The sequence below is a fragment of the Oncorhynchus gorbuscha genome, linkage group LG11, assembly GCF_021184085.1.
Source record: "Oncorhynchus gorbuscha isolate QuinsamMale2020 ecotype Even-year linkage group LG11, OgorEven_v1.0, whole genome shotgun sequence".
Taxonomy (NCBI): Eukaryota; Metazoa; Chordata; class Actinopteri; order Salmoniformes; family Salmonidae; genus Oncorhynchus; species Oncorhynchus gorbuscha.
Genome location: NC_060183.1, coordinates 44,126,564 through 44,141,807, shown reverse-complemented (window position 1 = coordinate 44,141,807; position 15,244 = coordinate 44,126,564). Strand labels below are relative to the sequence as shown.

General features: G+C 42.3%; 1 protein-coding gene across 4 annotated transcripts in view; it reads right to left on the bottom strand.

The window, feature by feature from the left end:
• The window catches only part of LOC124048711 (exportin-7-like), a 31,253-nt gene extending 19,932 nt beyond the window's left edge, over positions 1-11,321 (bottom strand). Inside the window, exons 1-14 of one of the 4 annotated variants that reach the window (XM_046369744.1) lie at positions 11,165-11,321; positions 5,308-5,454; positions 5,077-5,170; positions 4,909-4,990; positions 4,735-4,819; positions 4,560-4,628; positions 2,911-3,015; positions 2,477-2,642; positions 2,315-2,388; positions 2,112-2,231; positions 1,597-1,743; positions 1,252-1,424; positions 979-1,172; positions 359-464 (exon numbers count right to left, since the gene is read on the bottom strand). In XM_046369744.1, coding sequence (XP_046225700.1) covers positions 359-464; positions 979-1,172; positions 1,252-1,424; positions 1,597-1,743; positions 2,112-2,231; positions 2,315-2,388; positions 2,477-2,642; positions 2,911-3,015; positions 4,560-4,628; positions 4,735-4,819; positions 4,909-4,990; positions 5,077-5,170; positions 5,308-5,454; positions 11,165-11,257 — 1,655 coding nt within the window. In that variant the 5' untranslated portion in view covers positions 11,258-11,321. The remainder of the gene's footprint in view (positions 1-358; positions 465-978; positions 1,173-1,251; positions 1,425-1,596; positions 1,744-2,111; positions 2,232-2,314; positions 2,389-2,476; positions 2,643-2,910; positions 3,016-4,559; positions 4,629-4,734; positions 4,820-4,908; positions 4,991-5,076; positions 5,171-5,307; positions 5,455-11,164) is intronic. The other 3 variants (XM_046369745.1, XM_046369746.1, XM_046369747.1) reach the window with 3 other exon arrangements.
• Positions 11,322-15,244: the final 3,923 nt, after the last annotated feature.

Here is a 15,244-nt window from a genome sequence, read left to right as displayed (position 1 = left end):
ATAGACCCAATTTTCTTAGACAATGAGGCAAGGGCTGTTTCCTCGTCTGCTTCCTCCGCCGCAATGTCCTCAATCCCCATATATTATGCACATAGCAACATAGGGAAAAGAGCCAATTCTACAGCGCACTAAAGACAATGTTTCAGAACCGTTGACAACGACCGTATCCAACGTGGGAGAAAGCGCATGTTATAAAATAATATTTGATTTATTAGTGTTGCAACATTTTTTACAGCCTATCGACCAATCAATGGGCCAGTCGACTAAATGGGGTCAGCCCTAATCCGGACAAATATTTCCAATAGGACATGTAGGTGGCGGTATTGGTTAGGGTGAGGTTGCTTGTGTGCGGACATACCGGCAGACTAGTTCTCCGTCCATGGCATCTTGTTCATCTGTGGAGGCGAAGGACACTCTTCCTCCAATGACCGCCCCGATTATATACACCAACCATGTTAACCTTCCTGTAGAGATATAATTATATACGTTAACCTTCCTGTAGAGATATAATTATATACGTTAACCTTCCTGTAGAGATATAATTATATACGTTAACCTTCCTGTAGAGATATAATTATATACACCAACCATGTTAACCTTCCTGTAGAGATATAATTATATACGCCAACCATGTTAACCTTCCTGTAGAGATATAATTATATACACCAACCATGTTAACCTTCCTGTAGAGATATAATTATATACGCCAACCATGTTAACCTTCCTGTAGAGATATAATTATATACGTAGAGATATAATTATAACCATGTTAACCTTCCTGTAGAAATATAATTATATACGCCAACCATGTTAACCTTCCTGTAGAGATATAATTATATACGCCAACCATGTTAACCTTCCTGTAGAGATATAATTATATACACCAACAACAACAACCTGCCAGGTAACAAAAACATGTTTGTTTAAAGCTCTATTTTGTCACATATTTCTTTGATTGATTGAGAGGGAGAGACTCACCCTCCTGGACAGTGATGTCAATGGTACTAGAGTTGGTAGACTGCAGTAATTCCTGGTAGGTCTGTGCTGATTGGTCAAAGAGCTGGACCAATAGGGCACAGGTCTTCTCGTATTCACAGCGACCAATGGTGGAGAGCTGGTCTAACTGCTGCTGGACTAAACCTGCGTCATCAAGAGGGTCCTCAAGCCCATCCCTACACACACACACACACACACACACGTGAAAATGGTTTCAAAGTTCCACAATTTGACCTGCGAGTTTGAGACAGTTACCTGAGGATGATGCAGACAGACTCGAGGCGGGAGGTGATGTAGGCCTTGGTGACTTCAGGTGTGTATGTCTCTAGCAGGTGAGGCTCGGTGGCTTTAACGTAAGGGACCGACGCTGCCAGGCGCTGCCACAGGCTCAACAGGTAGTGGACAGAGTTAGGGGCAAACTCCCAGTGCTGAAACACACACAATATAAAAAGGTTAACATACAACAACGACAATCTTTTTCTGATACATCAATAAGGAGGAAAAAGGTTTCAGCAGAACATTAACGCTTGCGTCTAACATACCATCCCACCCCACGCACAAGTGACATGACTAAGGCATAGGAGCTCACACACACAGTACCTGTAAACTGGTGACAGTAAAGTTGGCTATAAGCCTGATGACTTCTGGGTAGTTTTCTACTTTGACCAGCTCTCCTAGCTGGTAGTTACTCTTCAGCCGCGCCAACAGACGACAAAACTCATGGTAGTTGTTAGGGTCTGACAGGCTCTGGAACACAAGCACAGCAGCGCTGGTTGAGGCACATGTGGTATCAGAGAGATACGGGTCAGCAAGAAAAAGAACCCAAAAAGCAAGGATGGATCTGAAGGGAGAACATCATTTCACACAGCACAGGGGCATGTAGCCTAGTGGTTAGAGCGTTGGACAGGTAACTGAAAGGTTGCAAGACTGAATCCCCGAGCTGACATGGTAAAAATCTGTCGTTCTGCCCCTGAACAAGGCAGTTAACCCACTGTTCCTAGGCCGTCATTGAAAATAAGAATTTGTTCTTTACTGACTTGTCTAGTTAAATAAAGGTAAAAAACAAAAATAAATGTTTTACATGTAACACGCAACAGTGTGTGTGTGTGTAATACCTGCGGGTTCTCTAGTATCCTCTTGACTCCGTCCACCAGGTGAGAGAGGAACTTGGCTCGCTCTGCGTTGTTGAACAGAGACCTCCGCACCGACGCTATCTGGACTAGACACGACAACACCTACACACACACACACACATTAAACACTACATCCATTATGCTCTGAAGTGAATATACCAGACACACGTTCAGCTTTTACTCACCAACGGGGAGAGGGAGGGAGGGATGGAATGATACAAATCAAAAAAGAGCTGGAGAGTGGAGGAATCCAAAAACGCTGCGAGAGAAAGAGAGACCGGTTACTTACTACACAGTAATGGGTGGCACAGCACAGCTATTTTACAGAATTGTTCAAAAGGTGTCACCTGATCTCCAGGAGGTGGGGATCTGAACAGTGCAGAGGTCATCAGAGGACTCGTCTGTGGATGTTCCGATGAAGTCATAGTTCAGACAGTTGTGGCTGAGCTTCAGCAGCTGCATCAGCAGACCATGCTGACTCTCATCATTCAGGTTCAGGTTCTTACCCGACGCCTACACACACACACACACACACACACACACACACACACACACACACACACACACACACACACACACACACACACACACACACACACACACACACACACACACACACACACACACACACACACACACACACACACACACACACACACACACACACACACACACACAGGTCACAAGAACGACTGGAAATGTCAATACGTTACGACAATCTCTAACACACGGGCTGCTGCTACTACGACTATTGCTACTGCCACCACCACTAAACACACACCTGTTTGAGGAGATTGCAGGACAGGGTGAATATGTCGAAGAGGGACGAGTCTCTGAACGACGATGCAATCTTCCTGTGTTTGGTCAGTGGGTGGCTGGTGTCTGCCTGTACACGCAAACACAGATTTAACTCACACACACTTTCAAAAACACATACAACACCACCATTTTAAATGAGAGGAAAGAAGGGAAAATAAGAGTAGCTCATTGTCCCCCAACATCGGACACCCCCTAACATCGGACACCCCCTAACATCGGACACCCCCTAGCGGTTGGAGGATTAAAATCCCCTCGAGCTCAACATTCAAACGGCCTGGAAAATAAGTGCGTTTTGCGACTAAAGACACCCTTCTAGCTAGCTGACCACCGATTTCCATTGCAGTTTATGCAAGTTAGGTTTTGAGAAAAAAAAAAATCACATTGTGGGACACGCTGTATATTGTCAAATTCGACTGCGAGACAGACCACACATTTAATATCAAACTTTTATCTACATTATTCATGCTCATGTATATGTGAATATTAAACCGTTATCTACTTTCTCAAAACATAAGATGAATGTGTAAAACACTGAAGAAAAGACGTTGGTGAAGAACCATTAAGAGTCTACAGGAGGGCGCACCGGGCTGCGCAATGGAAAGTTGACAGGCAAGCCATTGGTTTTTTACTGGAAGGCTAGCCAACTAGCCAACTATCTAGTAAACACTTCAGATACGAGGTTGTCGTCTCTTTTTTAAAACAAAATTTAAAACAGACAGATCTTGTAATTTAACAAAATAGTACGGTGGCCAATAACTGGGGACTGCATGCCGATAATACGGGATGTATTATTTTTTTTTAGCTAATTGCTAACCTGTTAGCTAACATTTTTACTAGACTAATGATCACAAAACATTAAATGGCTTGATCACAAGACACCTTCAACTGTGTTAATAGATTTCTTAAACTCTTTTGAATATGCCAATAACACGAGGTACTAGGACTACCTGACATGAGGACTCCTTGCTGTCCCCAGTCCACCTGGCCATGCTCCTGCTCCAATTTCAACTGTTCTGCCTTACTATTATTCAACCATGCTGGTCATTTATGAACATTTGAACATCTTGGCCACGTTCTGTTATAATCTCCACCCGGCACAGCCAGTAGAGGACTGGCCACCCCACATATGCTCTCTCTAATTCTCTCTTTCTTTCTCTCTCTCGGAGGACCTGAGCCCTAGGACTGTGCCCCAGGACTACCTGACATGATGGCTCCTTGCTGTCCCCAGTCCACCTGACTGTGCTGCTGCTCCAGTTTCAACTGTTCTGCCTTATTATTATTTGACCATGCTGGTCATTTATGAACATTTGAACATCTTGGTCATGTTCTGTTATAATCTCTACCCGGCACAGCCAGAAGAGGACTGGCCACCCCACATAGCCCGGTTCCTCTCTAGGTTTCTTCCTAGGTTTTGGCCTCTCTAGGGAGTTTTTCCTAGCCACCGTGCTTTTACACCTGCATTGTTTGCTGTTTGGGGTTTTAGGCTGAGTTTCTGTACAGCACTTTGAGATATCAGCTGATGTACGAAGGGCTATATAAATAAATTTGATTTGATTTGATTTACTATGCTAGAGAGGTGTGGAGGAGAGGAAAGAGGGAGAGGTAGTGTACCTGGTTGATCTCATTGGTCAGTTGGGATAGGATTGTGACGCCTATGATGCAGTGTTCTACACTGTCCTGCTGACAGACAGACAGATACAGGCAGATTCCATCAGCTCACTTCCTGTTTCAAGAAAACACATTCTATTGGCTTAAACCACATTCTATTGGCGACACACGGTTGTACCTGTAGGAAGCGTGTGACGTCCGCGATGACGTTTCTGAAGACATAGTCGTCTTTCTGACAGTCGAACCAGCCAAGCTTGGTGATCCTGGAGGAGAAAAACACGGAGAGAATTACTCACATGGAGGAGAGACTGATGAGGAGGAGGAGGAGAGAGGACAGCGAAGAGACGTTTACCTGGAGTACAGCTGGATCAGAGCCTGGGTAACAAACTCGGCCAACTTCGGCCGCGTCGCCAGATAGTTTAGCACATAGTTCCCTGCACACACACACAGATATGAGCCTTATGGACTGACTTGTGGAGCATGAATATAGACTGGTGGGATGTGTGTGACTGAGTCTTACGGATGTCAATGCGATGCTCCAAAGGAAGAGGGTTGCTTGTACGCGATACCAGTTTAGACAGACAGGTAGCTGCAAGGAGTTGAGAGTAGGAAGACTGGAGAGAGAGAGAGAGGGGGGAATATGGGGATACAGGCATAGACAGGAGACACCGCAACATCAGCGGAGCTTTTTTCAAGATCAAGTAATATCAACAGTTTATTGATATAGCATCAGTGTGTGTATACTACTCACGCTGCCTCTCTCCAGTAGTAGCTGACACTTGCTGAGACAGTCGGGGCTGTTAGTGAACTCCACCAGGGCTTTCTCTGCCTGCAGCCTCACCCCCGTCTCGGTTGTCTCGTACAGCTGCTTACATAGGATCTCTAACTGGGCTAGGCTCTACACACACACACACACACACACACACACACACACACACACACACACACACACACACACACACACACACACACACACACACACACACACACACACACACACACACACACACACGAGAGAGAGAGAGACATGAAGTGAGTAGAGCACTAAAAGCATTCCGTGTCAACCGCCAGGAGACGGGTGTATAGGTGTATTGGGCTGTGTTCAGTACGGCACAACGATGTAGACCTTTTAGACAGAAATATGACAAGACCACAGCCCATTTTACACAACACACATGCCTCGCTCTCATTTCTACAACGCGGAGAAAGTTAACCAAAATAAACATTCAGCAGCACCCTACTGAACGCGCCCCTCGTTAGATAGAAACACAGGGGCGAGACAGACAGAGAGACGGGTGCAGTAGTGGTTAAAGGGGCTGGATGGGACTAGTCACCAGATAGTGTGTTGTACTGGGGTAATGGTTAGTTAACTTACTAACATACCAACTAAACCCATCCACCTAACTGACACCAAATCCACCAGTAACACTGCTGCCGACTATTCACCTCAGCTCACGTCAGTAACACCATTGTTGTAAAGAACGATTTACCTAATCACACACCTCCCTCCCAGCTAGCCTGACCGACACCATATTGTTTCAAGGACTAGTCAGCAGAATCCCAAAGATAGTGTGACGCTAGCTGCTGATATAGTACAGTATGTACTAGTATAGATAGGGTGGGAGCCACATAGCTGGTGAGAAGGGGACTGCCATGCATAGATAACAGCTCAATACCCCCAACACTACTGCTGACACACACACACTAATATGGCTCCTATGAATACACAGTCCTGATGCTGTGTAGTCCATAGCTGGCTAAGGATGTGGGCTACCTAGAACATGTCATACCAGGTTCCTGAGAACAGTGTCAAGATCTAATGGTTTGAGCAGGCCAAAATAGAATGTGCGTGTCTAGAGCGTGCAGTGTGTGTGTGTCGTGCATGATGACTTCGCAATAAGAGACTGTTACATCACACGGCCAGGCATCCTGACCAGAAAGCGCATCTCTCAGTGCAAATGCACCTGCAGTAATTATTGATAAGCTATCTATCCGGGTCTCTCACGAGTCCGCTAAGCTAAAGTTACCTCAATACTGACACTGCAGATCTCTAATATTGTGCATTTCTATGCACAGAATTAACATGGGAGGGGTGAAGACAATTTAATCAACACATAGGTGTTGCTACATAGCTACATGTCCGACTTAGCTATCAACAAAATGATTAGCCAGATACTGTTGCATCAGCAGTGTAGCTGGCTCAGTTAAGTAGTCACCGACAGCTTGAGGTTACTACAAACACAAAAAGGAGCTATGGACAGCATGAGGCAGATATACACAAAGACTTTGTCATTTCAACAGAAACACCGTAGAAAGCACAGTAAATGTGCTTTACAGCATTAAACACTGACTCCATTGTGGTAAAAATTATGAAAAATATTTGACTAATTGGAAGCCTATGGTAAAAATTACTTTAACATAATGTATTTATTTTCAGTAATAGATTATGCCTACTGTAGATTAAAATGATCTGTTCCAGGCAACAATCTCATGCTGTCGGGTGAGACATGATGCTCAGACTATTTTAGTAAAGTGGGTGTGAAGTGGAATAACATTTTCAACAGCTGCTGGATTGACTTGCTTATAAGTATCTTTATTGCTAGCCAACTTTGAATTACTGCATGTTTTCTAACCTAACCGAACTAGCTAGCTGGCTAACGTTGCCACAAGCCATTTCGGTCTTCACTAAATTGCTCTGCAAAATATTGACATACAACCTAGGAAAACGTCACACAAAAATAAATGTTGTGATGATGATAGGCCTCGCTGTACAACAGCTTCTGAATGCCATAAAGAACACACTTGAGGTCAGATACATAACCGTTTGCAGACCAGGAGTGTCTGTATAGCCTCTCCCCACTAACCATTTGTTTAATTTAAACATTGTTCCATAATGTTACAGTATTAGCTAAACCTGTTCACTTTACCAGTAGTGCGCAAACATTCGGTGGCACAGAAAGAAGAAAAAAAAGGTTGTGAGTCTGGTAAAAAATAAATCAGTGGTATTGTGTAGGCCAGGGCTTCCAACCCTGTTCCTGGAGAGCTACCGTCCAGTAGGTTTTCATTACAGCCCTAATCTAGCGCACCTGACTGGGTTCGCTTAGGAAAATTTGGCACTGGACAAAGTGACCGGCAAGATTTCAATTTACTGGACATTTGAGAAACTTACCAGACATCCATATGCATTGGGTGCGTAATGCCTTAGCTTAGGGCGTCCACACACAGTGCTCAAAATCACATTCAGATTATTGCAATTCATCTGAATAGAAATTAGCCTGTAAAGTTTTTATAAAGTATGCCAACATGATGTGCTTTTCAATAAAAACCTAACATTGTCTGTTGCGTCTTCATCCCTGCTATAAATCATAAACTAATATAATTTAAAACACTTAGCCTTGAAGAACAAGTTGCCTACACAGTAATAAAACAATGTCAAAATATATCTGTAAAATATCATTTCCAAACGACCTGTCCTATAGGCTATTTGTATGAACATTTTAATTAATAAATAACAAAACACGTTTTCAAATACAATCTAGGCCTCTCCAATTTAATTTAGCCTAGGCATGAACATTTTAATGAGGCCTAATAAATAACAAAAACATGGCTCTCTAGTAACACCTGGGCCGGCCCGCCCCAGTCCCACTGCGATTCAGCACCACAGCAGTGGAAGGAGGCCACTCCAGACAGTCACGAAATGAAAACATAAAACTGATGTTGGACAGACAAATTCGATATGTAAATAAACATAATTTGTTAAGACTGGTTCATTGAAAGAAAGCTTATTTTACAATGCTCATGTGAAACAAAGACAGAGCCATGTATTTATGAAAGCACTTGTTTCCAAAGCTCAAATGATACCTCTTTTTACACTTCTACTGGGTGATGTTAAATTTATTGTAATTTAAACCAACGTGGGCTCTTGACTCGTGTCATGTGTGATATAAATGGCTTACTGATAACTCTGTCTCCTACTAAAAGGCAGTTGGCTGCCTAGTGACTGCAAAACGAACTCACCGATGTGAATAGTTGGCAACGATATTTTGTTTACAAGTTGCGCTACTGAATAAGCACAACTAAAATGAACCAATTGCGCATGATACACATCACTCTACTCAAGCCATTCCAAATTTTTATACTATACATGACACAGGGGCAGCATATGCAGAACAGCTAGGACCAGGCCTGACCAACACAATCATTTGCCTCTAATTTACTTGCGTTTGCGGCGGGCCTTGGCCTGCTCAAAGGTAGTCGCTGCTGTTGGGAAGCTTGCAGCCTTGTTACTAAGTCCTCAAGAAGGCGTGATCTCGACTCTGTCTCTGGTGTTTACTCTGTTTTGGAGAAAGAATCCCCTCTCAGCATGTACACTGGAAACAGGGATAATCAACAAAATCTTTGCCAATTTTGGAGCACAACTGGTATTTCCATCTCCCAGACAATTTGGCAGGAAATTTTATTTACCAACTTTTCATTTAATAAATATTTTTTTTTAAATAGGTCAAAAGCAGGCATTTCCCAGCTAACAGAAACCCTGGCATCTGATTTGAATAATTAGCTGGTTGATCAGCTGCATCAAGTTAGTTACAACTGGGGTTGGATAGAAAACAAACTACAGGAGAATAGCTCTCCAGGAACAAGGTTGGAGAGCCTTGGTGTAGGCTATAGCAATGTTTTATCTAGCCATCTTATTTTAATTTGTTCAATGCCTCAATTGATTTCATAAACTATATTGGATATATGCTGTAGGTTCAAATCAACCCAAGATGAACACTGAAGATGGAACTCAACCTGTTCTCAACCACTACTTTGACCCATTCTTCCAAGAGCTCACAGAGTTTGAATGAAGACCTCTGGTGAGGTACATGTACACACACAACTTGACATGTCCCTTGTCATCGGTCTTGTAACCCACAGAGCTGTCATTCAATTGATTTATTTTTCTATGCTTGTCCTAGGGGTGAGAAGAGCTGACAAATCCAAACTGATGATGATTGTTCCGGAGCCCCATGAGGAACACCTGACACTTTGTGGACTTCTCGCTTCTGTCCAAATGGTCCCGTTGTGGGTTTCACTGCCTCTACCCCTTACCCCAAATAGAGTTGCCTCTGATAGATCTAGGATTGTACCCAATCCCAATTGTAACTCTGTCTCTCCCTCCACAGCACACCCCAAATATAATTTTTAAATTAGTGTGGTAATGATGCTCCTATTTGGTTAAATGTGTAAACTGCTGTTACTTTTGCCAATTCTGTTCATTTGCTGTTACCAATTTGACTAAATGCATATACAAATGTATTGTTTGTCTTACATTTAGATTAAGACACCAGATTTGCCAGCTTAATACTGTCATTTTAATTTACAGCAAAGATGTAATACATTTCATAGTACTATTTTTTTTTACTGTAAAATATTACAGCATCTCTAAATGCACAGCAGGGTTGAGAAAAAAATGTTTTATTTAAATAGACAAATCAGCTAAGAACAAATTCTTATTTACAATGACGGCCTAGGAACAGTGGGTTAACTGCCTTCTTCAGGGGCAGAACGAAAGATGTGTACCTTGTCAGCTCGGGGATTCGATCCAGCAACCTTTCGGGCAACTGGCCCAACGCTCTAATCACCAGGCTACCTATTAGGCTGGCAACTCCGGTGCCAGTATAATGCTGTACATTTACAGGTAAACATTTTTCAATGTAGTTTCGAAATTCATTGCTTGAGGTGACAGCTGTAAGTGCTACCTAATGTCAATGGTACAATGTGCCCACATGACAGCTCGACATAGCTAGCTTGTAGCTGGAAAGCTGGCTAACGTTAACGTTAGTTGATTTGCTAATGCTATGCTAGCTAACTATGCGTGTCAGTTTCGCAATGGAACATTGTTCTGGTTGCATAATGTGCACGGTGAGCTGTCGAGCTAGCGACATTGCTGCTCACAGCGTGTAAAAACGCAATGATATTTCGAAAGGGGTAGCGCGGGAGAAATGTATTGTGCTGCTTGTAAGCTAGCAACAGCCAACTCCTTCGCTAACCAATAGCACAACATTGAGGTCTGACCAAGCAAGCCAATCACAATCCAACAATTACATTTGCACATTAGATACATTTTAGTTCAGAGCGGCGAATGCGGTCTTGAGTTGCTAACCAATTAGTGCTAGCTAACAACTTAGCTAGCGTTACTGTAGCAAGTTAGCCCCCCTCCATCTTCTCCTAGCTAGCAGATAGGCCTACCCATTGAACATATCTGTTGAAGGGTTTGTTTGGTGTTACTTCCTTAAATAGGCAAGGTATAAAACACAGTAACTAGCCGGTACAAGCGATTACAATCGCCCAGTTGAAACCGTCCTCTTTCATAAACAAAAATGTGTTCTGTCCGCATCTCTAGGTAGTTAGCGAGCTAAACGGCGAAAGTTAACGTTACACGATGACAGGCCACAAGTCAACACTGCAGCCCGCATCCTATACATATATCCCACACAACCTGTACGGCGACTGCTTAATGGATGCATTCACTCTATATATCAAATAACGTATCGAAATATATATTACAGCTCATTCAAATAGTTATTGTGGATTTATATACTACAAAAACATAAAGCTGTGGTTACCTGCACATGATCCGCCATTTTGCTCCATTCATGCTCCTCTCTCACTCCCCCTAACAAAGTGCATGCGCGCAGATTTTCACATTCAGTAAGCATTTACGCTCGCGAGTCGCGCAATCCTTACGAAAGTTGCCCCGTGCAACTTTACAGAATTTTAAAATCCGTAAAATAAAATACCGCTCACATAAAACAAACCCAGCTCGTTTGTTTACCTCGCTCTTAAAGGGAAACTGCTTAATTGCGTTATTTTTTGTTCTGAAATTAGTTTAATCAAACACTATAGAAATGTTTATGAGTGTGGCACTGCTTGCTAAACAGTAGTTAAATACGGTTAAATATGTGGTCTTCCTGTCCTATGTGTCTGCTTTGGGGATTGGGGACATACATGTTGTAAACCTTTGCTTTCTTTAATAATGCTTTGTTTCACAGTCTAGATGAGCCAACAGAAGTCTTCAGGTCTCATGTGGCCACACATCATGGAAGGCTGGTTTCAAACTACTTTTACACTACACCACATTTTGACCTAATTATTCTTGCAGATATCCAGCTGAGTTACAGGCCCAATTTGACTGACAGGATTTGAACTTGGGTCTCCAGGTTCCAAAAAAAAGCACACAACCCCCTAAACCAAAACCTGTGCATTCGCTCAGTGAATCATTGGGGAGCCAAAACAAGTCCTCAGGTCTCAGCTAACGTACTGTTACACGTTTACATGATCACAGATGGACCAGTAGGCCGTAAAAGACGATTCTCAGTGAGGTCATGCCAGGGCCATTCTCATGAATATGGATTTCTAGGACAGTTCCATGTTTTACCACCAGATGACACCCCCCTCTAACAGTCTATGGTTGAATCGTTTGGTTGAAAAAACATAATAAAAAGTGTCTGCATTATGACTACAGGATAATATATTGTAAATGTCATCATGTCTCAATGGGAAGGTCTGCTGGTGAGATGAGAGGTATACCCTGGTGTTGTCCAGTCACAGTCTGACCTAACCTGTCTGCAGCAGGAGACTGGTTGGGGAGGGAGAAAGATCAAATCATATTTGTCACATGCACAGAATACAATAGGTGTAGACCTTACTGTGAAATGCTTACATTACAACCCCTTAAACAATAATGCAGTTCAAGAAATAGAGTTAAGAAAATATTTAGAGGCCTGTTTGGTGGAGTGCTGCAGAGATGGTTGCCCTTCTGGAAGGTTCTCCCATCTCCACAGTAGAACTCTAGAGCTCTGTCAGTGACCATCGGGTTCTTGGTCATCTTGCTGACCAAGGCCCTTCTCCCCGATTGCTCATTTTGCCTGGGCAGACAGCTCTAGGAAGAGTATTGGTGGTTCCAAACTTTTTCAATTTAAGAATGGCCACTGTGTTCCAGGGGAACTTCAATGCTGCAGAAATGCTTTGGTACCCTTCCCCAAATCTGTGCCTCGACACAATCCTGCCTCGGAGCTCTACAGACAATTCCTTTGACCTCATGGCTTGGTTTTTGCTCTGATAACTGTGGGCCTTATATAGTGTTGTGAAAATACTTAAACAGGGGCACTCAATGTCAATATTAAATTGCAGGGAAGATTTGTTCAATCAGTGACTTGCACAAACACAGAAATTGGTTTATAGAAAAGCACAAACAGAGCACAGAAATGTGTTATCAGAAAAGCACAAACATAAAAATGGCCATCGCATTCCATCCTCTTATCACTTGTGTGAAAATAATCATAACATTTCAATGTAAGCATTTAGATTTTAGCTTGTATATCATATTTCTATTTCAGTAAGGGAAATCATCACAGAAACCCAAACACTTCATCATTTCAAACCCTTCATTCTTGGTTGTACAATCCAATTAGTATGCTAATATTATTATCATAATAAAGGTTATACTTCTATTACCGGGAGTGAATTGATCAAAAACACACACACACACACACACACACACACACACACACACACACACACACACACACACACACACACACACACACACACACACACACACACACACACACACACACACACACACACACACACACACACACACACACACACACACACACACACACACACATACATACAGCATGTTAAATATCACAATTCGGACAAACTAAGAAAAAAACACGCTGCAGCCCATTTTGCAACTTAGGATCCCCAACTTCCAAACAGGAATTCCAACCAAGTTGCAGACATCCAGTCTGGTTGTGGGGAATTTAGATATCTTCCGAATTTGGTCTAGGGCACATGCATATTGACTTTCACAGGGAAGAGAGAGAACACATGTTATAACAGTTCCACACCAACATTGATAAGAATGAGATTGGGGCAAGGTTAGCCCAAGCTAAAATCTAGTGTCTCTCCTCACATTGTAGGGGCATAGCTCTGTCTCAAGAAGCCTCGCATTTCCAAATCATAATTATAACTATTGATAAATTATCCCCCCCAAATGTAGAATGACAGTCCTTAGTGCTTCACATTGGTTCTATCACTTTAATTTAAGACCCTCAACTTAGCACACACTGACACATCGATACTGGCAGAATATACATTTACATTGACAGACAGTATATTCAAAAATGTCCTATACCGGAGCTTGAGTAAATTACATTACTAAGCTGCTCCCGATTGTACTACGTCAGGACATGGAAATCGATTCTATTGTAGTTCGTGTGGGTTTTAATACCATTATGAAGGCAGCTCTGAACAGTTGAAACTGGATTTTAAAGAGCTGATTGACTCTCTGCTAGACACTAACAAAAGACCCATCATATCTGGCCATGTGCCCTTTCTGAATCGTGGCATTGAACGCTTTAGCAGGATTATTTCTCTTCACAACTGGCTTCGTGATTATTGCAGCTCATTGATTGTAACTTTTGTTAATCATTTGGATACCTTTTGGCAACAAAACACGTTTTTTAAGGAGGATGGGATCCACCCAAATCATTTGGGTTCCTGGATCCTTTCACAGCATTATAAGGCTACGTTAAGACAATGACTTATCAATGACCCAAAGCCCAGCTCAGCTAATCCCTACCATTGTGACGCAGAGTTGTCATAATGCTTCAGCCAATGTACATTACACCAGGGGCATTGGTAGACACAATGTAAGTAAACTAATTTATGTCCCTCTAACTGCCCTGAATGCCTCTGCTGATCCTACAGCTATTGTATGTAGTAATCACGTGCATATGAATCAGATTTATACTGTTAGCACTGAGGCGGTGTGCCCTAGGAGGAAGTCCACTGTGTGCAGTTCACCCTGCACTAACATAAATAACATGAGCATATCTACTTCTGCTAAGCTTCCCAGTAAAGCAATGAAAACAAGTAAGCATCCCAGAAGAAAAGTGCTCAAAATAGCTCACGTTAACATATGTAGCTGAAGAAACAAGGTCCCTGAAAACAATAATTTGCTAGTAACTGATGACATTCATATTCTAACCATCTCTGAAACTCACTTAGATAATACCCTTGATGATACAGTGGTAGTAATACATGGTCAAATTACTGAAGATAATAGCGGACGATATTGCCACATTTTCAATTTAATCCTACTAGAAGGTGTGTGCCCCCAGGCTTGGAGGGAAGTAAAAGTACTTCCGCTACCTAAGAACAGTAAAGCCCCCTTCACTGTCTCAAATAGCCGACCAATCAGCCTGTTACCAACCCTTAGTTACCTTTTGGAAAAAATTGTGTTTGACCAGATTCAATGCTATTTTACAGTAAACAAATTGACAACAGACTTTCAGCATGTTTATAGGGAAGGATATTCAACAAGCACAGCACTTACACAAATGTCTGATGATTGGCTGAAATAAATTGATGATAAAAATATGGTGGTGGCTGTTTTGTTTGACTTCAGTGCGGCTTTTGACATTGTCGATCTAAGATTGCTGGTGGAAAAATGTTCAGTACCAGTCAAAGGTTTGGACACACCTACTCATTCAAGGGTTTTTCTTACATTTTTTACCATTTTCTACATTGTAGAATAATAGTGGAGACATCAAAACTGTGAAATAACACATACGGAATCATGTAGTAACCAACATTTAAAAAATATGTATATTTTATATTTGAGATTCTTCCAA